Here is a 22,292-nt window from a genome sequence, read left to right as displayed (position 1 = left end):
GAAAGAGCATATTAAGAACCTATTAACTAACAGCTGAGCCGATATATCAGCAGATGTTACCTTATTGCAGTACAGAGACGGCAAAGATACAGGATGTGTGTCATTCAGAAGCAGTTTCTCCATTACATAGTTTCCACCAGAGAGCGCTGACAACAATAAACCAAATAATAATAATAATAAAAATAACCTTTATTTATATAGCACCTTTCATGCACAAATGCAGCTCAGAGTGTTTTACAAAATGTCCCACTCACTAAATATCCTGGTAATAGTTCTTTAATAACACACTTTAGGGCATCCTTATTCAACATGTCTGCTTACATGTTTATGTAAAAGGAAGGAAAATCAGTCGAGATATCGTAATCAGAATGTGTCGAACTCTTTTCACAGTAATGTGTTGACTTACTATTTGTTTTAATTATTCCAGTGCCATGCAGGTTCATATTCATGGAAGGCTATGGAAAAATGTCATTTTAACAAACATCTGATGTGTTGATGTGTGTCACTCACAGGCATGGAGCAATTTCCTGTCCACAGAGATCACAGATCAGCTCAGTCTGTTCATCTGCTGGCTTCCTCATTAACACATCAGAGATAAAAACACCACGTTCTCTGTAGGGTTTTTGAACTCTCTTTAGTTAATTTAGATGGAAGGTAGAGGGTGTAGAAAATGGATGGAGGTTTAGAATGAGCTGATCTTATGAATATATTGTCATTTTTACCAGTTAAGATGGACATTTGGTCTCCTAAATTGCACCATGCTACCTGGGCAGTGCTGAGCCTCCTCTGTGTATTTTCTCATGGTGAGTTGCCCACAAACCTTTCTTCATAAAAGCCAAATATTGCACTTTGCTGTTTAAATGTTAAACCTTACGGGTAGTTTTACAGACAGGGATTACACTTAGGTCTAGACTTACCTTCCTCAGATATGGATTGGGATCTAGATTAGTCTTGTATTAACTGAACTGCTTTCCTGGAAGATTAGAGTTACTTTTAGTAAGCAAGTTTAACTTCAGATGGTTTGTTGTAAGTCATTGTTATCTACAGGTCTTACCTGTAGTTTAATTCTTTGCAAATTGTTCTTGAATTCAGCAGCAGAGGTTTGATGTTTTTACTCCTCCGATTCCACCAATTTATGGGCTTTTACTGATCAGTTCAAACCTTTATGTGCACTCCCAGGTCTCTGTGCGTTGTACAAATACTAAACTCTCATGGAATGACTGAAGTCCAGGACTCCAATTACCTAATCTGTTGGTTCCCAACCTTTATGGCTGGCGTCCCCTAAAAACAAAACACTGTCCACCTGTCAACCAAGGGATTTCCCTTCTAATATTGTTAAATTTGAATTAAATATTAAAGGCTTAAAACTATCCAGTATCCAAAATAGAAATAATATATGAAAAATACATTAAAACGATCCAGTAACTACCAAACCTTAGATATCCCTCATGTACGCACTAATGCTGGCAGAACTGGGTTCAGGTGCTATGCACCTTTTAAATGGAATGAACTGTCTTGGAGATTTTAAAGCTTTATTATCTGATGTTTTCTATGATTCTTGTAACTTTTTTTTTACTAATTTGTTGTTTATTGTGTAGTCGTGTTGCTTCTGTTTGATGATGTTCTTGTTTTCAGGTCCCTCTTGGAAAAGAGATCTTAATCTCAGTGAGACTGCCTGATTAAATAAAAACATATGTGTATATATATATATATATATATATATATATAAAATGAATGAGCTGACCGTCAGTCTTGTTTTCTGTGTGTTTGTATGTCAGAAGTGACAGTGAGGGACTCTGAGCTGAAGCTGTGTGAAGAGGACGAGCGAGTGTGTGTCACTGACCTTAGAGACTGTGGCTCTCGGCCACTTTCATCTATACAGAGTAAGTGTACACACACACACACACACACACACACACACACAGCAGTCAGATATCTTGGTTTGACCTGAGTTCACACTTAGTCTTCAATATAAGTATTGACTAACTCCCACCTCGTTGTTGATGTTTTGAAATTCAACATATTTCACAGCTGAGAGCTTTTGCTTCTACTTCTGTCCATATACTGGCTAATTCACCTTAAAAAGTCAAAATCAGGTTTGTGGATGCATTTATACGTGTAAAATGTTCAAACATGCTTATGCTGCGTAGGAACTGCTTTGGTTTAATAATTCTGAAATACCATTCTGGGTGAGTTTGCATAAGGATAATATGAAGTGAAATTAGGCCATATTTCTGTCACTTTCTGACTAATTTGACAAAATGAGTCACTTTTGATTTGCATTCTTCGAGCGCAATATTAACTCTGAATGGTTCTAACACCTCTGGGCCTCTTTCTTCACAGAAGAGAATGGCAGAGCGAAATTTCTTTGCTCGTCACGAGTCGATGTGATTATAGGACTACAAATCCAGAAGCTGGCTATCACGTTAGCAGCATTACCGAGCTCACTAGTATTTTATTCATTCACGTATCCCGTCACAATAACAATCGTAAATCTTAAAAGTGCAATTTCTCAGTCCAACAAACTGGATCCCTCTGTTGTTTTCCTGCAGAGACCCTGAACATGTCCTGTTACTACCAGATATCATACAAATCCATGACATGTGAGTGGAGTCAGGAGTCAAACAGCCACACTGAGTCTGATGTCTCTCTCATCTTCAGCAGGTAAACACTCAGCAAAGGGAGACGGCTTACGACTGAAGTTCATTTCTGAAGTTATTCTCCAGCTATAGGCTCTGCATATGGAGCAACATATACTGTACTCCAGCTTTAACAGCTAATCGTTTCATATTTCTGAAATGTAGAGGAGCCAGCCTGTTAAAGTGCCCCCCCCCCCCCGAATTCTTCATTTAGAAGTGTTTGAATTAAGTGTAAAGATTCTTTAGATCAGATATGTAATACTGAAAACAAATCCCTCAGGTCCTTATCTCTTTTTTTTGATTTCTCTCCTTCTCTTTCTTTTTCTTCTTCAGCAGGGTTAAAGTCTATTCCTGTCAGGGAATCTTCAACCCGGCAGCCATCTTCAACGTAACAGCCAAGATAAAAAACTACATGTTGGGGAGGGAGATCTGGTCCCAACCTCATACTGTGTCTCTTAATGGTGCAGGTCTGTGACCCCCACATTTGATCACTCCACTACCGAGTAATGACTGAATTGCCAGCTAAGTGTTGTCTTCCTCTGCTGTTCATTCATGTGAATTTTCCAGAATATATGAGATAAGTGACAGACTGATCCACCGACTGACTGCTAGACAAAAGTGCAATTATGATAAAGTAGTTATATTCTCCTCTCCTCATCCCCTCTCCTTGTCTCCTTGTCTCCTCAGTCAAACCCTCTCAGCCTGTATTAACTGTACTTGGCTCCACTGAGGACTCTGTTGTTGTGTCTTGGAGAAGCAGCAGTAACGGCAGCTGTCGGCTTCGCTACAGAGTCAACAACACTCACATATGGACCCAGGTTAGCATCATACAAACACTCTTGTAACTTATGAGAACGTTGTACTGACTTACATTAATTACCTACAGGATATCCTTAAGTACTCTACAGTGGTTACATATGATGCTACAATTTCGGCAGCAGTTTATTTGTGACACGCTCTATGTATAAGGCCTTTAACCTTAAAATAAAGTTAAACATATGGGTTGTCCCCAGATGCAATGAGTCCCTGCAATATGTGAACGAGTTCGAGTCCCCACAACGCGATTACAATAACACACTCATATACATATTGAAAAATGCATGTCTTAGCTGAGCTTTTTTTAGAAACCTGGAAGTGTCTGTTCACAGGTTTTGTCCCAGTACTTCTCCGAACCCTTTCTTTGTTTCAGTGTTGCCCTTGGTTTGGATTTGGAGCCACCTTTTTCTAGAGCTACGGTGTTATTGGGAGCCCTCGAAACTGAATGCAGTGATGAGAAATCTCTGTTTGGAGGGAGAGCAGAGAGCCTAACAGTCACTTCACAAAGCAATTTGGGCTAAATTTCATGTAAACAACATACAATCAGAAAGAAAGTGAGAAAACGGTGAAGGAAAAAAATAGGTCACAGCTGATAACTCAAATCTTTTTCTTCAATATGGGAGATGGAAACAGATTTGAAGGTGACATTTGGAATATGTGCTCAAAATGCTCTTGATCGAATTACACACCAAATACAACTTAAAGTCGTTTTTTCTCTCGTACTCTTTGCTGTCTGTTTTTTGTTTCCAGGCTCCAGATTCTGTCCCTGCACATCGACATCAGACACTGACCTACACGATCAAAGACCTCTTGCCCTTTACCGTCTACAGAGCTGCTGTGGCCTGCAGAGAGGAGTCCAGGATCTGGAGCGACTGGAGCTCTGACGTCAGCACGAGGACGCTGGACAGAGGTAACAATTCGCATTCAAACAGGGATAAAATTATAGGCTGGGGACTTAATTCACATGAAAAGTCATGGGGAAAACTGAGAAGAAGACTTCCTGAAATTATTTATATAATAATTATTAATTTCCTGCCATACCTGGCACTACAATCGAATAAACCAATGACATTGAATCAGTTTTTTTAAAGAGATGTAGCCCGAAAAAAGAGAAGTGTCAGTTGGTCTGTTTTTAATTTTGTGCTTTTTCTTTGCCAGTGCCCTCCAGGCCTCCAGAGGTGTGTTACAGAGTGGAGAAAAACGACTCTGGTGGATCTTTTCTCCTTCATCTCATGTGGAAGGTACATTGGAAATACTTGGACTAGTCAATATGTCAAGTGTCTCCCTGTTTAGCATACAAAGATAAGTTATCTTCTGTATCATGTCCTCTCTTGACTTTGATCTTTGACAGTCCGTTGTCTTCAGGAAATCTTAAACAAGCAACATCACTAAAAAACAGACGTGATCTTTGCAACAGCCAAAGTGTCCAAGAAAATAAAACGTTTAAATAGTCCTTTGGTTGAAATATGTCATAATATTGCCCCAAGAAACAGACATTCATCTCTTAAAACGTTAGCTGTGTTTGCTCTGAGAGAACAGTGCCCTCTTTCTGTTTTGTGCCGTAAAGCAGTCCAGGAAATGACCCTACGAATCTGGCCCAGTGGCTAAACTTCTTTTTTTACAACAAAAACGAGAATTAAACTAAATAAAAAGTAACCTTTGAAAACAAAAACTACAACAAACGAATAAAAACTAAATGATGAAAGACAGACAATTGAACTAATTACTGTTTTAATGCAAAGTCTTACTGAATGACCTGCGTGCATCTGTTTTTCAGGCCATTTCAGAAATGTTCTGTCAGTAATGTTAGCTAACGTTACCGGCTCTTGGAAGGAAAAAAGCAACACATTTAAGACTGAAACTAAATCAAAATCAGGTGTCAGTCTAAAACATTCTCCAAACAAATGTGATATAAAATGTATTTTGCAAACATCTCTCTGCAGGATCTTGACCTCTGTGATGCTGGAGGTCGTATCCTTGGATACCAGGTGAGTTACACGCCAGTGAAGAAGCAGCAGCTGCAGGACAGATTAATTAGGAATGTCACAGAGGTGATGGCGCTCCTGGTGGTGGAGGAGGGGAACTGCAGTGTCACAGTCACAGCCTTCAACAAGGCCGGCAACGGACCTGCTGCACGTCTCAGCATTGACACACTACGACAGAACAGTGAGTGGCACACTGCTTATAGCATGTAAATAGTTCATTATTTTCATGGTAATGTCCTGGTGATGTGTCGAGGTGTACCAAGGATTTCCGAGCAGTAGCAAGTCCTGCAAAATGTCTTCTGGCAAGACGCTGAAAGCTTTACCTGCTACTGGATTTCACTCTAAATCATCTGCTGGATGACTAAACCAAATTAAACCAAACAACACAGCTGTCACAACTTCATCTTTGTATTCAGTTAGTAGTCTGCTCTGTTTTTCTCTGCCATCTAATAGCTCATGTCATTCCAGATCCAGCTACTCCCTCCTGCCCTGCAGAAATCCCTTTCACGTCACCTGACCTTCCCTGCCCACTTACTCACCTGCTTCCCATTTCCCTAATCAGCCTAGCAGCATATATACCGGTCCGCTTCCACTCTCTCTTTGCCAGGTTGTCTAGCTTTCGTATTTGTCTGCCTGCGGCCCCATTGCCTGACCACCATCTGGATGAGTTTGCCTGTTTTTGACGGTCTTCCTGGTGTTGATCCTTGCCTGCTTTTGTAAACTTGAACTTTTTTCTTACTCTGACTATCTTTGTGTTGTGGATTTGGGTCCAACCCCGCTGCTTCTCTGAGCCGTTACAACGGTAATTTAATGGTCCACAATACTAGTGAACAATAAACACCAATATTAACACTCACTGTCTGTTTTGTCAGTCATATAGTCATATGGTGTGTGAGTGAGTCATGTTCTTATATCCCAGTGGGGACTTTAACCTGAATGCACACTAACCCGTGGGGACATAGACTGAGTTCCCCACGGGTAGAGACTGCTTTTTGAGGGTTAAGACTTGTTTTTTAAGGTACAGGTTACAATTAGGTTAGGATAAGGGTTAAGGTTAGGCTCTTAGTTGTGATGGGTAAGGGGCTAGGGAAAGCATTATGTCAGTGACTGTCCCCCATGGGGATAGTGAAACAAGTGTGTGTGTCTTCCTTTTCTATCAGAGAAGGAAGCAACAGAGCAGTGCTATGATGTTCAGATAAAACTTATTGCAACGCAGCAAATGTTCTGCTAGCTGAATGATGCTTGTTTCATGTGTTTTGACTTGTAGCTATTTAACCTGTGCCGGGCGTGGGACAGTGTTGGATGGCGGATAACTCCAGGCTGCATGTTTTACGGCTTAAATCTGAATAATTATTTTGCTCAATGTTGAGATCATGATTTATCGAGCTCTGTGAACAAAACTGTTTGAATGCACGTGACAAAACGCGGAAACCTGATGCATGCAAACTCGCCCAGAACAACTGATATGGATATTTTATGATCATTAAACCACTTCTTACCCATCATAAGCATAGTTGAACATTTGACACGTAAGGGGTGTATGGATAGAAAAAATGCTCCTGTGTGGTGTTAATGTGCTTGTTGGCTTCTCCAAAATAAAGAGATTTGAAAATGGCCAACTAATTTCATTATGTTGGTGTTCATGCTGATTATGGTGCTGAAGATGCAGGTCATCTTGTTCTTTTTAATCCCTAATAATCCTGTAGTTGTCCTCTGCAGCTCTCCCCTCAGTCAGAAACTTGTGGGTGTCAAGTTCTTTCCCTGCTAAGAAAGGCCTTCTGGTCCAGTGGGAGACCCCGTCCTCTGTCCTGCCTGTCAGTCATTTTGCTGTCCAGTGGCGCTCTGAGACTTGTCCGTCCACCAGCTGCTGGACCTCAGTGGACTGCTTCAACACCTCCACTGTCATACAAGGTGCAACTGTTGGAATATTCAACTTATTTTTTTATTTTTAAAGGGGGTAAAACACTCATTTTTGGTCAGAGACTGTTCAAAACAGGCCCAATGGCTAACCAAAGTATCCTTGTGGTTAAGGGTAAATCTGGTGTCATTCAATATTGTCCTTATTGTCAACACATGGGATTTATTGACAGTAAAAATATAAACTATCGGCAGACTTATCCTTTTTAAACGGGGGAAATCTTTATATACACCTTACAAATGAAAGCTGGATCGTTCACATCAAGAAAGAATCATCTGACTGTTTTTTTGTTTTGTTTTTTAACACCTCTGATTTCCTCTGTAATCTAACACCATCATCTGCAAAAGTAATGTGCTTATTTTGTTATGATCAGCTGCTGCGTATCAGATTTTTAAGTTGCTATAAGAAGCAGCTGCTTCAAATGAAGGCCTGATTCACTCTTTTTAGTTGAGCTGAATAAATATTAAGACCCTGTGTGTGTGTGGTGTGTTTACAGATGTTGACCCTGATGAGTCCTACCTGATCAGTGTGTTTCCCGTCTACAACCAGCAGTGTGGATCTCCTCAGTCCCTGCCTGCCAGTCTGCAGCAGGGAGGTAAACATGGTCACCGTCAGAAGAGATGAAAGCTTGTGATGAAGATGATTGCATCTGGACAGAATGAGTGCAACCCCCCCCCAAACTAAACAATAAATGAATCCAGCTAGACCTGCAATTTCAACTCCGCTAAGACTTTTGCTTCCCAGTTAGCATGCTAATGTTAGCATTATTACTTTCACAATCAACACTGTACTGGATGGATAATAGAATAAGGCTTGCCGAAGATTAAACTGAAGGTGGTTCCTAGCAAAATGGTCATGGTGTAAGCAAAATCAGCAGTTTCCTTTGCTTTGGAGTTGTGAATGTACAGAGAATTTTGTTTTAATGTGGGTATTAGTTTGATTGAGCTAATCACATGATTTATTTCTCTTTGGCAGTAAAAAGTAAGTGAATAAAACTTAATTTATTCAGCACTTTAAAAAACCAGGGTTACAAAAGAAGGAGAGAATATACATAGAAAGAATAAGTAAATACCAGAAACAAACAAAAGAGAAAAAACATTTTAATAAATATGGAATCAAAGCAAGATGGCTAACGCATGAGAACAATTCTGGGGAAGGAAGCATTAATAGAATATCTTTTTTTGAAGAGAAAATACTGCACGTCTGGAGATGAGAGTTTAGTGACTTGAGCCCAGAGGGAGACTGAAAATGGATTTGAACTAGTGGTGACCAGTCTGCAGACTGTATTATTGTGGGACTTTCTGAGATCTTAGATTATATTTATTAGGAATTGGGTAAAATGAATCCATTGTGTTTTTAAACTGGAATATTGTACATGCTGTAGAATTCCACAGAACTTTATTCACAATCGGTTGATATTAACATGAACATCATGCAGTTTCCCCTCCAGGACAGAAAACCTCCAGAGACGTCTGACAGCACTTGGTTTTTCTTTTTTTTCTCAGCTCTGATGGAGGCGGTCAAGCTGAAGGTGGTGGGCGTGACCAAAACGACAGTGACAGTTGTGTGGGCGTGGCAAAACAAGTCTGGGCCAATCAGAGTGAACAGATACAGAGTGATGCTGAGGAAAGACTCGGAGAGACAAAGTAGGTTAACAGTTTCCTTCTGAAATGTGTCGCAGCACCAGTCTCTGGGTTAATTCTCCAGTATAATGACACAGTTTCCCTCATAGCTGATTTCTATTGCCAACATTTGTAGTTTTTAAAAATATATATTGTATAATTTATAGTATGAAATCCCACTTCAGTTTCTTGCTTTCCAAAAAAATAAAAAAACATGTATTTTTGTCATAAAAAGTAATGATGGTTAGGCTGGTTAAGAGTAATAAAGACATATGTATAAGCATTACTCTCTGCTATTAGGAAGCTTAACGTTAACCTGTTGGTTCATTATTTTGAAACTTGTGCAGCAAAACGTCTGCCTTCAGCATCAGACTGTGAATGTATTTAAGTAAAGGATTAAGTGACGTTTCCGAGTTCTCTCCTCTCCAGCTCTGTCTTTGTGGCCGGACCAATTGCAGCACAAATTCCTCAATCTGAAACCCGACACTGAGTATTCTCTTCTCCTATTGGCTGATAATGTTTCCATAAACATCATCACCGTTAGAACATATTTTGGTGAGTTTAACTGGTTGCTCTGGAGGAGTTTTATTTATTTATTTTTGTTCTAATCTAAAAGCAGAACGTTTAATAATCCCAGTGTGGAAAACATTTGAACTACTGGATATTAAAGAAGTTTGTTTTTTGGGGGGGCTCTTGGGTTTAGGTTTTCTTGCTTTGTGATTAATTTAATCATTGCTTGTAAAAAAACCCAAAAACAAACAACAATCTTGACATCTACAACTGGAATATTTTACATCTTGTATCATTAATTAAAATAGAATAATTAGAGAGGCAAATACATAGTGAGGAGATGGAATATCACCTTGTAAAATATTATCTGGTATTCTGATAATAATAATAATAATAATAATAATTAATAAAAAAACAAGTATTTTGTCATTTCCTTGTTGGTGTGAGAGTCTTAATAACTGAAATCTGTGATCATGTTGGCCGGCCGGGATATGTTGCCCAGGAAATATATGGAAATCTTTGACGAAATGATGATTCAGTGGTCACCGGTCCGTTCAAGTAGTAACAGACATGTTTTGTATCTTGTATAATCAGGCAAGACAACCTGAATAAAGTATATAAATAAATAAATGAGGGCTACAAGGGCTCCGTGTTTCCCATCACTGGTTTACAGTGTTCTCTACAGTGTGATTTATTTATTTTTTTATATTACAAAAAAAAGAAGGGTACTAACCATGAATGTTGAATGTTTTTCCATTTCAGACGAGGTACCAGCGGTGGCTACAGCGACTCCGCTGCTGCTGCTGGCTGTTACTGTGTTCATCATCTCCATCCTGTCCAGGACTGTGTGAGTCAGCACACACACACACACACACGATCACATCTGAGGGCTCCGATAAGTAATACAGGAATGCACCTACTGTCATTTTTATTGTGGCTGTTGACTAAATAACTTGTGGTCTTTGACGACTACTGTACGTTGAAAAGAATCAAGACATACATCATGTTTTGTTCTGGAAAACCCCAAAAATCTCATCAACGGGCCAAAAATGTCCTTAGAAAAAAACTTGACTTTCTTACTCCAGCTGTTTAAATTAAAATTCATCTTGAATACCATTACTGTGCAGGTACAAGTCGTACTTCTTCCCGCCCATCTCCAGCCCGCAGGGCAGTACAACAGGCCGGTGGCTGATGGACCCAAACCACCAGGTGATCTGCTTTTTACAGCAGTTTGGTTTTCTTAAAACAGGGTTGTCATTTTGCTCCTGTATTTTCACAGGTCATAAAGTGCTTTGCTAGACTCGGCTTTACAGCCGAATCCAACTAGGTCACAGAAACAGTTTGGTCTGTCAAAAACATCTTTCCCCTGTGCAGTTTCACTCCTTTTTTTTTTTTAAGGAATTTTGTGGAAATCAGTCTCAGTATCTTGAAACAAGACAGAATAAAGCAGATTAACTTCTTTGTAAAAAGTACAAAATTTACAAAGTGTGATTGTAGAAATTTCTCAAGTTGATTTTATATTTGAAAACTTTAAATCTCTGATCGGCAGATAGATGAAATGGATTATTAGATGGGTAGTTTTTGCAGCAAGAAACTTTGAGTCATCATGAAATGTATCCGGTCAATAAGAATTTCCCTTGATGTGATTTTTAAGCCAGTTACTGCTTTAGTATTATCTGCTTATTTTAAGCATTCATGTTGGTGACAGATTTTGGGATCCATCCCTGTAATCAGACTTTATTTAACTCTTAATTTTCATTCACTTCAGGGGGGAAATTATGCATATGTTCCAACTCTTCACTAAAGCTTTATGATATTCCATTGAAACCCCCCAAAATGGCTGCATCACCCAATCAATCAGATGGGGGGGAACCAAGTGCCAGACAGATCTGGTGTCTTTGCAAACTTTGGGATCTTCAGTCCATTAAGTTTCATTATTCCCTTCGACAGAAAACTGCAGAGAGAAACATCCTGGACATAGAGGACTTCCAGGTGACAGATGTACTTGGAGAGAAAAGTATCATCACGGTCAGTCCGAACTCCCAGCTCTCCTCAGAAGAGGACCGACATGAAGACACCTCTCTGCTGTCTATCAGTCACCTCATTATCAAACTGTCAGCCGATCTGGACACGGAGTATGTCTCTGATGCTCCATTAACCACAGAGCACCAACTGGTTTCTCTCCAGTCCTCCTTTCATCCTGACTACACAGTGAACTGCCGTCATCCTGACAGAGTTGGCCGAGAGGCCGACGCTGCTCTGCTGCATCAGACACGTGACGCTAACAGCTGGTTTCCCCAGAAAGAGGAAGACAGTAGACAGGTCGACTTTTCAAAGACGTCACGTCAGGAAGAAACTGCTGTAAAATGCTGTGTTCGTGAATTCATGGCTAACACCGACAGTCAGATTATCTGTGAGGCAGAGTATGTGGTCAACTCTTCCTTTCTGGGGAAAACCGATGTTGAAACAGTGAGTGAGCAGCGTGACTGTTATCTGATCTGTGAGACTGATTATATAGCAAACAGTTGCTTTACTGCAAAACCTGCAGATGGAGACTGAATCAACAACTTCAGTACTGCATGCTAGGTCAATGGAACAGATGGAAAAATAATAAAGTAAAGGGCTACAGCCCAACCTGTGGCGCCTGTTTCAGACCAGACGGGGAAAAGCAAATAATTGTGCGAGGTAGTGCGCAGAACGAAGAGTAGCACATAATCCTACAAAGTAGCTAACTAGGATGTTAGACTACATCAGAATGTGAATAATCACATTAAGTCTCTTACCTGGTATCCTTCTGGTATTTTCTGCCATGCTTGTGATTTTTCACTCAAGTAGGATCAAAGAGTAGACTTGCATGACTCTGCATATTCATCTTCAGGAAAATGCACAAAATAAACTTTTCCACCATTTTTCTCTACAGTAAAAATTGTTGCTGCAATAACTTCTCACGTCAATGCCAGAATTGGATTGAACACGTGTTGCGGACGTCAGTGTATTTGGCAGCAAAGTTGAATTTAGTTAACCTAAAATCAAGACCGTGTGGGCTGTGGCTTGCGCAGCCGCTCGCTCAATTGAAATAATGGCCTTGCTAACTTCTGCTTTTGGTGTGAAAGCTCTCAAAAAAAACCCTGTATGAGTTCCCACTGTTACTGTCCTCCAGACCACTTTCGTCTTTTTTGTCTCCGTATGTTAAAGAATTGTCATACATTTGCAATATTTTCAACCTGTGCGGACAAATCTTGGCTGTGAACTCAAGTCTGTTCTCATCCACACACATCTTTTTGCGTTGACCTTGATATGCAATCATGCCGAAATTATCTTTTGTTAATCTGGACACGCTGTCAGTCTAATATAGACTTTTGTAAGCCTCAGCTGAACTTAGGCTCAGCTTTGCTTCCAGCTGAATGCTAACAATAAAGGATACTAACAAGCCTACAGTTAACATCTATTGCCAGTGTTAACATTGGTGATGTTTTCCATGTAAGATTTAGCACTTTATCACACAAATGTTAGCATAATAACCTATAATTGGAATGCTAGCTTGATAGCATGGTTACTATTATAATGTTAGCATAGCCTAGTAGTCTATGTGACCACAGCATCCCTGGACTGATTCTGACGGGGCTTTGTTACATGCCTTCTTCCTCTCTCTCAACATTTCTTCTATACAGTATTTCAACTGTTGTATCACAAAATGCAAAGAAAATATTTTTAAAAACATGCACACAGTTAGCGCGTTACCATGCATACATTTACAACAGTGACACGTTAGATAAAATGTTGCCACAGACAATGAGAATTAGTTTTATTAAGCAATTTAATGTTTCCAGTTCATTTCAGTTTATCGAAAGTTGTCAATCAGCCATTTTGCTGTTTGACCTTTGCTGTAGTAAAATTGTACATGGCATCATCCATTACTGGATTGATTTTTCTTGGGAAAATCAAACTAGTTTTGATCTTATCAATCAATCATCTTAGCTTGTGAATACTGTATTAGATTACATTTAAGAAATGTATAAAGATGGCTGACATTTGATTTGACAAAGCGGATGCCTGAAACTTCAGAGGAGTTTGAGATTGTTTATGCCTAACTGTAAAAACTTCATGATGCTTCAACATTAAAATGTTGGTTCATGCTTTAAAGGTCCAGTGTGTGACATTTAGGAGGAGCTGTTGGCAGAAATGGAATATAATATTCATAAGTATGTTTTCATTAGTGTGTAATCACCTGAAAATAAGAATCCTTGTGTTTTCGTTACCTTACAATAAGCCGTTTATATCTACAGAGGGAGCGGGTCCCCTTCCACATGCACCGCCATGTTTCTACAGTAGCTCAGAACGGACAAACCAAACACTGGCTCCAGAGAGGGCCGTTCGCAAGTTTCGCAGCCACCGTAGTTTCTCCTACACGCTTCGAAGGGGTGAGAAAAGCGGTATTCAAAAGGTTGCAAACTGCAATTTCACCGCTAGATGCCACTAAATCCTCCACACTGGAACTTCTTAAGTGTCTGTGGTGCTGATATAACTTATCTGAACTCTGAAAATGTAGCTGTGGTTGGTCCACTTGGCTCACAGAACTGTTTCTGGAACAAATAAGCTGCTTCTGTTACAGCTGTGTGACGCTTTCTGCATTTGTCTGGTATAATAATCTGCACTGTTGCCTTTTTATTTGATCCATTGGCACGCTGCAAGTTCCCAAGTGTGAGTTCAAACGTGATCTGAAGTGACTGTTGCTTTCAAGTAGTGTATTGTTTGTCATCTCTCCCATCTTGTACAGTTCTTTCTTTACCTTTACCTGTAGGTGTTGTAAAGGCTGTATCACTCCACAGACAAGCAGTGCATTGAAATAATGTGCTTTAATATGGTTTGTATTTACTGTTCAATGTCGAACGGTAAATACAAACCATATTAAAGCACTGTGTCTTGTACAACCTGAAGAATCTGGTGATCCCCCTGACTGGCAGCTGGTTTGTCGTAATAAAACAGCAACAGTTCAGACAGCTGCTGGTTTATTTTAGACCCATCAGACCGTATGGAGGTCTGCCTAAGCTGGCTGGGAGGTCAAGGGCTAGAGGTTAGAGGTCATTCCGATCCAGTGTCTGATCAGCTGGTGGGCGATGGTCTGGCTGGGAGGGACGGTGAAGGCCGGACGGGCTCCTCTGAATAAGGAGTCAATCACCTAAACAAAAACAGTGAATCATTTTTCTGTGGTCTGCTCTCATGAACATCATTTTCTGTGGTCAGACAACTGATCGAGCAAAAAAATAGTGATTTGATTGCGAGTCATAAACCTTACCTGTTAACCAGGTGATCAGTAACTCCTGCTGTTGATCAAATCACTATTTCATGCTCACAAAGTTGTCTGACAAAATAAACGTAAATCCAGGTTAATAACAGCTGTGCTGTGTATTCAGCTATCTTGACATTTAAAATGAGTGACCACAGATAAAATTAGAGATGACAAAAGCTCAGTTTGTATTCTCTATAATTCTGATTTATTATAATTATTACTTTTCTTGCTTATCATAATTTTATCTTTCATTTTGCCAGGAAATGCATTATTTTTTTTCATTTAATGTGATTAATACAATTATAATTTTGCATTTAAAATAATACAATATGTATTATGTATTACACCAATATGTTTTACTTATGCTAATATTATTGTAGTATATTTACAACATTAATTATTATTACTGGTTATATAGTGTTATATATCCTGTAAATGTAATCATATTAATTTACCTAAATGTATTATAATAAAAACAGAATTATTACCATTGATTACAACTGAACCATCTCCAGCCTGAGCCAACACCATCCACTGATGGCCCTGAGATGTGGCTAAAGCTCTGGAAAACGTCCAGTAAGTGGAGCTTGTGCTAAGAATTTCCAGTCAATTATGAACCTTCAAGCTTATTAGATTAAATTATTCTTCTAATGGCTGTCTTACCGGTATTAGTGATAGTTGCGCTAATAGTGGAAGTAGTAGAATATGAATATGTTTGTACCTGTTGCCGTGGGAACCACCGGGCTTCCTCGATCTCGTTCTCATCCACTTTGATGTCGGTCGATATGGCGACAGCGAGGCAGCCAATCATGAGGTTGGAGGGCATCGGCCAGGGCTGGCAGGAGACGTACTGGACCGGTCCAACCTTCACACCGCTCTCCTCCTCCACCTCCCTCCTCACCGCCTCCTCGATCGTCTCCCCTGCGGGGACACGAGGGGGGAGGAGGTCACTGTGTGTAGCTTTCTATATGTTCATCACATTGCAGGGAGATAAACCTGTGCACTCGGTCACATTATGAGGACTCACCTCCCATTTAGGGGCAACATGCTGATAAACTAATACATTTTAGGGTTAACACTTTTGTTTCTGGTTAAGGTTGGGGTCAGGCATGTAGACGTTATGGTTATTAAGGTTTGGGTAAGCTTCAGGGAATTCACGTGAGTCAATGCAATGTGTGTGTTTATGTGTGTGTGTTAGTTACCAGGCTCTATGAATCCAGCCAGACAGGAGAACATGCCGACTGAAAAGATCTTCTTCCTTCCCAGTAAACACTGGTTTCCATCAGGGTGGATCACCAGCATGATGACCACTGGGTCTGAAAACACACACACACACACACACACAGTATATCTATACTATCACGTGCTTATGGAAAGTTTTCCTTTGAAGATTTTTCTTTTAAGGGCTGCAACTTAAAATATTTAAAATATTTTGTCAGTTAATCAATTAATGGACTGGACTGTGAAATGTCGGAAACAAGTTACAAGTTTCAGAGAATTTACATACTTGACTGACTAGCAGTCCAAAGGTATTCACTTTACTATCATAGAAGTATTAGAAAACCAGCAAATATTATTTGAGAAGCTGGAACCAGTGATTTTTTTTTTTGTAATTTATCCTTATAAAAATTTATAATCTGATTACCAAAATTGTGACTGATGACTAATCGATTAATTGACTAATCGTTTCAGCTCTATTTCGGAATAAACTGGACTCAAACCCATGATATCAGCTCCCTGACTACAATCATCACAACATCACAACCCAAGCAGAAAAGCTTCATTGTGAAAAGTGTTTTAGACCACATGTGACCATTTTTCCTGCTGCAAATTTCACATGCTCACTTATGCACATCGTCATAAATACACATGTCCATTGAAGTTAAATATGTACATTCACAAGGGATGTTGTTTTTTGAACGCTGATATTCTGCAGGCTTCTAGACAATGTATTATTAGCATTTATCAGGAGCAGATAGGTGAGGTGGGGGTGGAGCTTCGTACCAACTCGTGGATAACAGGTGTTGTGAACCCCCTTCAGGCTCCTGCAGTCGGAGTTCAGGCAGCTCCTCTTGTATCCTCCCTCCTCCAGCTCGGTGCTGCTGCCACACGTCGGACAGAAGCTGTAGCGGCTGTGCCAGGCCAACACCGATCGAGCCTGAGCCACAACTCCTGGAGGACGAAGAGAGGCAACAAAGATTATGCAGTTACTTTATTTTCGATTATTTAATCAAATGTGGGAGTCATAAAAATGAGAGAAAGATGCCTCTGGAAAAGAAAAAGATATCTGTATCTTTTGGTGGTGATTTGTTAATTTTTAACAGGGGGGGTGGCTCAATGGAAACACCCCACAACTACACGTTGCTACTTGTCACTTTTATCATGAAGGTGACACTACTTTATAGAGTATATAGGCTACAATATAGTATAGAATTGAGTATTTATAGTATATAGTTTAGAGAATATTATAGATCCAAGACGAAACTGAATGACTGGCAGGACTCAGAGAAAAAGGCGCAATTACAAATCCGTCTGCTACTTCAGCACCACGCACAGCGCCGTGGATTAATCAATACACAGCACTGTTAGGCGACTGATATCTCAGAGCCATGGTCGGGGCCATAGAGTCTAACTTGCAGAAAACTCAGGCAGATAAAGGATCAATGAGTGAGGCAGACTAGACTAACATATTCAACTAAACAACCCCTGTGCCCCTGCACTCTCTCTGCTACTAGGGGATGGAGAGGGGGGATGGCAGGTTAACAAGGGGGATTCATTTAGGTCATCTTGCTAACAAGGGGGATGGCACCCCCCTCAAATCGCCTACTGTGTATCTTCCTCACCGGCCTCTTCCTTGTTGAATTTCAGCAGGTCTCTGTTGGGCGTCTTTGGGAAGGAGCAGTTCTTTTCTCTGCAGCGTTTAAGAAGTTCAGCAGCGTCTTCATCTGTGCTGATGGCAAACCAAGCAGGAGGCTCCCGGACACCCTCCTCTGTCTGAGAGGAGGAGGAGGAGGAGGAGGAGGGTTTTTTCCTCTTCTCCACTCCAAGGAAGATGAGCACAGTCGCAGGTTTCGGGAGAAGGTCTTTAACTGCCTCATATCTGAACCGACACAGCTTGGTCTCACCCTGTAAGAGTTGGAATCACAATCATTAGATAACATCTTGAATCTTTGATGTGCTGTTGGCTGCAGGCTAAAAACATCTCTGCGTATTTGTGTATTTAGTTTCCTTTTCAATTAGATGACTTTCAATTTTCCAGGAATCCTGTAGTTGACAACAATTAGATTAATGTCTTTTTCTTTGCGTGTCAGAAATGAGCTCTCTGAGCGTCACAGCTGTCTGGTTTCTGACTGAAAACTCAGCAGTTTTAATGCTATTAGGGAATTTAGAGCATCACGCTACTGTAACCACAGGAACGTTCATTTGTCCAAACGTGCATTGATTTAGAACAAAGGTTTAAATATGGACTAGTCCAGACCTCTCCAAGGCATTTGATACAATTGATCCTATCATTATCTTACATAGACTCTTCCCAATTGGATTTGACTCTATTGTTTATAAATTACATTTCCTCATCAATCACGAATACAAGCCTACTCCTTTACGCAGATGATATGATACTTTACTGTTCTGGCCACTTTTTAAGCTCATATTAAATCCATGTGAACCTGCATATATACCATTTTGGAAAACTGCACATTTGCTTTGCATAAAATCCAACCATCCTGACTGGACAGTAACTACTCTACAAGGTGTTGCCCTTGAAAAAGTGTGTCTCCAAGTATTTGGTTTGAGCTTGAAATAAAAAGCTTTGAGCTTTGAAATAAAAAAACAAAAAACAAAAACATATTTTATGTGATAACACATACAACATCTACAAGCCAACTGAGCAATCTCCATCCACTGATGAAGGCTGCAAAATATGGCTGAGAGCTTCTAAAAAGCCAAGTAAGTGTGTGATAAGAATGCTTTTTTAAACAAGTATTTAGGTGTTTGATTTTATGGTAGATTTACCTTTAGGGCTCAAATTAACTTGCTGACTAAAAAACTAAGAATTGTTGGGAGAATTTCCTTTGGTACCTGTTCGTTTACATTTACACAAATTACCATGGAAATTTACAGTGGTGTGCAAAAGTGTTTGCCCCCTTCCTGATTTCTTTTTTTTTTTTTGCATGTTTGTCACACTTAAATGTTTCAGATCATCAAACAAATTTAAATATTAGTCAAAGATAACACAAGTAATCACAAAATACAGTTTTTAAATGAAGGTTGTTATTATTAAGGGTTATCTCTGACTAATATTTTAATTTGTTTGATGATGCAATGCAAAAGCATAAGGAATCAGGAAGAGGGCAAACACTTTTGCACACTGTATTTCCCACCAGACTCAATCTCAGGACCGGCTGGTGTTTCAGGTACTGAGATTCAACTTTAATACAGTACAGCAGAATGCTCTGAAATCTGGGCAGAACATCAGAACTCAGTTCCAAACATGTTGATGATGGTTCAGCAGCTTCAAATGAAAACTATCGGTAACATTTGCCTTCAGCCACGTACACCTGCGTTGTCGTCCTCCTGGGAGCTGCTGACCATGGGGCTGAGGTTGGAGAACAGGAGGTAGACTGTATCTGGGTCGCTCTGTTTATCCTCCAACCAAACCTTGTCTGTCCTCTTCCCACTCAGCCGGTCCAGCATCTCTCTGCTGAAGTAGTTCTCCTGCTGGTTGAGGTTAGAGCCCGGCAGGACGTCGTCTGTCTGGCCCAGCAGGTTGGAGATGTGTCTGTGGCCCCAGAACTTGGCGATATCGTAGGCGGTCTGCGACGAACTGTTCACTGAGAACTTGTCGCAGCTTGAAGATCGAAAACAGAGAAGAGATTAGAGATTTAAGGAGAAGCAATGAGTCCATCTATCCAAGGGTAGGTAGTGGGGGGAACACAGTGCTATTGACTGCTATTTATTTACATACATTTATATTAATCTAGCAAATAAAACATAATTAAATAAGTCAAACAAAAGATTTAGAAATGTGGCCTGAAATTCTGTTTTTAAACTATAATAAAATAAGACACGTTAGCCAGAACTACTTTATGATGCGGTGAGTTAATATGTCCGGGCTGTCTGTCTGTCAGCTTGTTTTAGAGTTATTCTGCCCGCTAGTGGCCAAAAATCTATTAATGCAGCTTTAAAATGATCTTACACCCAAATTGTCTCTTTTTGGAGTATCAAACACTTCAAAGGTGGATTTAAAAGCTTTTTACGGTCACCTTTCACACCTACAAGCGTTATACTCATAACAGTTTGACTGTAGTATTGCTTTCATTTTTTCTCTTTTGTACTGTCTTCATCTCAGCTCTCTGTACCCATGTGACAGCAGCGCCTCCACCACATGGTAGTGTCCGTTGCGAGCGGCCAGCATCAGCGCCGTCCAGCCGCTGTATCCCGTCTGGTTGATGAGCGAGGGGACGTGGGACAGCAGCGTGGACACCTGGGTCAGGTCTCCTCTGGCTGCGGCATCCAGAAACTTCTCCACCATCTCCTCTTTCGCACTCAGCTGGAGGCTCGTCATTCTGGCTGCCGGGATAACAAAAATATACCTCACATTAACATGTGAGCAGGCGTCACAAACAAAAACAGATTTGGGAGGGGGTATGATTGGGAAGAAGCATTTTATAATAGTTCAATAATAAGTAAAATACAAAAAGTTTGTGGGTATTATATTCAGTCATTCTAAAGTATTCCACTACATCTCAGAACCAAATATTGTACTTTTTAGTCCACTACGTCTGACAGCTTTACTTTCCAGATTACAGTTTTTCATACCCTTCCAGTGAAAACTATGTATCTCCAAATGTTTGTGATGAACTGAAGGATGAAGTGTGTGAATATTATATTCCATTTCTGCCAATAGATCCTCCTAAATGTTACATACTGGACCTTTAAGTAAGGTTTTAAATGCAGGACTTTTACTTGCAGTGGAGTATTTTCACAGTGTTTGTATTAGTACTTTTACTTAAGTAAAGGATCTGAATACTCCTCCACCACTGAGTATTTCTAAATTCCTGGTTACAGCCATGAATGTAGAGATTTTTTATTTAAAAAGTCAAAAGTGTGTGCTTGACTTTCCCGGATTAGAAAATCTTGTTTTGTTTATGACTGAAAACATTACTAGAGCAATAATTCCCATTGTGTCATCAGGATGAAATCTAATCACCGTGCTGCCATTTATTTCTCGATGGAGACATTTGGACATCAAATCAAACATGATCCACACATGTCCAACTCACTCATTACTGTGTTCTAATTTAACACTCAAAAATTAACAGCTTCATTAAGTGGACTCTGTGTCTCCCAGGGTAAGGGTCCCTCCCTCTTATTGGTGCAAACAGCTGTCAATCAGTCGCGGGTTACGTCTGTCAGATCACACGCTGTTACAAAACGCAGCTCACCTTGAAGAACACCTGTGTGCCGGTTCTCACATTCCCATAATGATGGAGTTATTTAAGTCCTACAGATTTCAGTACAGAGTTATAGTGATTGTATCCATTGTGATGTTTTTCTGTCATCATGTGATTAGCCTGGACTGTAGGCTGCACACAGCAGATAGAGCAGGTCGGCTGTTCCTCCTGTGAGGACTGTTATGATATTATGTATCCACCTGTCACACCTGGACATTATACTGACATCAGTGTGTAGCCTACCTGCTAACAGTGAAGTGAAGAGGACTGACTAGTTAAGGAGGTTTTAAAGTCTTATGTGGTCTGCCAGCCCTCTGGTCACGTCGCCGTTTCTTCTGCCGTTTCACAGTTTCAGGTGAAATATTACAAAACTCCCACCTTACCTTCAGCTCCGAGCTGTTTCCCGTTTGTCTGCTGTGTTGCATAAAAGGTGACGAGCTGCGTTCAAGAACAACAACGGCCGTGCTGCCTTCAGGTGCTCCTTAAACTACCGTATTTCCGAGCGTTACAACCACAACAAGCAACTTTTTTTTTGTTCTTTTTGACACAATAAATGAAATGTTTTTTAGATTTACTGTTTGTTTCTTTACTTTTAGTCGTGCATGTTTTATTTGAGAACCCCCCTTTCACTGGACTGCTGGCACACTCGTACCGTAGCTCCACGCCTGAAGATTTTACATTTAAAAGAAAGAAACAAACACCAACAAAGAACATTGACCCAGTATATTTCCCACAACAGCTTAAAGTGTAAAAATCCGATTCAAAGCGAAAGAAGAAGAGTCAATAATACACTGATTGACTCACTGTAACTGTGAATTAAAGTTTTGAAATGATTTAGAGGAACATTTAGGGGACTACAGTCTACAGCTAAGAAATTGTTGCTAACTTTGATTGTAATACCCCCACTCCAAATGACATGATTAATATAATTATAGTGTTAGTCAAATTCCATACGTCAAAAAAGTCAAAACCCAGATTTTTTGTTTGAATTATCTCACAGATTCATCACATATTCATTAACTTTATATGTGTTATTCTGTTTTACTTTCTTATTCTT

The 22,292-nt window shown here is 40.0% G+C and overlaps 2 protein-coding genes across 4 annotated transcripts; one reads left to right on the top strand and one right to left on the bottom strand.

Annotated features, from left to right (window-relative positions):
• The first annotated feature begins 55 nt into the window (after positions 1-55).
• On the top strand, positions 56-13,554 carry LOC122876052 (interleukin-6 receptor subunit beta). 2 transcript variants are annotated; one of them, XM_044195906.1, is made up of 15 exons: positions 56-803; positions 1,779-1,883; positions 2,553-2,664; positions 2,976-3,106; positions 3,327-3,457; positions 4,206-4,365; positions 4,614-4,696; positions 5,399-5,621; positions 7,160-7,351; positions 7,855-7,953; positions 8,864-9,004; positions 9,410-9,535; positions 10,253-10,337; positions 10,618-10,699; positions 11,441-13,554. In XM_044195906.1, the coding sequence occupies exons 1-15, from the start codon at positions 701-703 to the stop codon at positions 12,047-12,049; spliced, it is 2,382 nt and encodes a 793-aa protein (XP_044051841.1). In that variant the 5' UTR covers positions 56-700; the 3' UTR covers positions 12,050-13,554. The 2 variants fall into 2 exon arrangements, with proteins under 2 accessions (XP_044051841.1, XP_044051840.1); XM_044195905.1 differs by having other exon boundaries at positions 2,973-3,106.
• Positions 13,555-13,778: 224 nt separating this feature from the next.
• Positions 13,779-21,884, bottom strand: nudt12 (nudix (nucleoside diphosphate linked moiety X)-type motif 12). Of its 2 annotated transcripts, none has more exons than XM_044195900.1 (8): positions 21,619-21,884; positions 20,141-20,351; positions 19,338-19,629; positions 17,624-17,906; positions 16,785-16,952; positions 15,983-16,096; positions 15,502-15,701; positions 13,779-14,669 (listed from the first exon to the last, which is right to left on the bottom strand). In XM_044195900.1, exons 2-8 carry the CDS (start codon positions 20,344-20,346, stop codon positions 14,559-14,561), a joined length of 1,374 nt encoding a protein of 457 aa, XP_044051835.1. In that variant the 5' UTR covers positions 20,347-20,351; positions 21,619-21,884; the 3' UTR covers positions 13,779-14,558. The 2 variants fall into 2 exon arrangements, with proteins under 2 accessions (XP_044051835.1, XP_044051836.1); XM_044195901.1 differs by lacking the exon at positions 21,619-21,884 and adding an exon at positions 21,479-21,612.
• Between the last annotated feature and the right edge of the window lie 408 nt (positions 21,885-22,292).

Source organism: Siniperca chuatsi, linkage group LG5 (genome assembly GCF_020085105.1).
Source record: "Siniperca chuatsi isolate FFG_IHB_CAS linkage group LG5, ASM2008510v1, whole genome shotgun sequence".
Taxonomy (NCBI): Eukaryota; Metazoa; Chordata; class Actinopteri; order Centrarchiformes; family Sinipercidae; genus Siniperca; species Siniperca chuatsi.
This window is presented reverse-complemented; position numbering and strand designations above follow the sequence as displayed.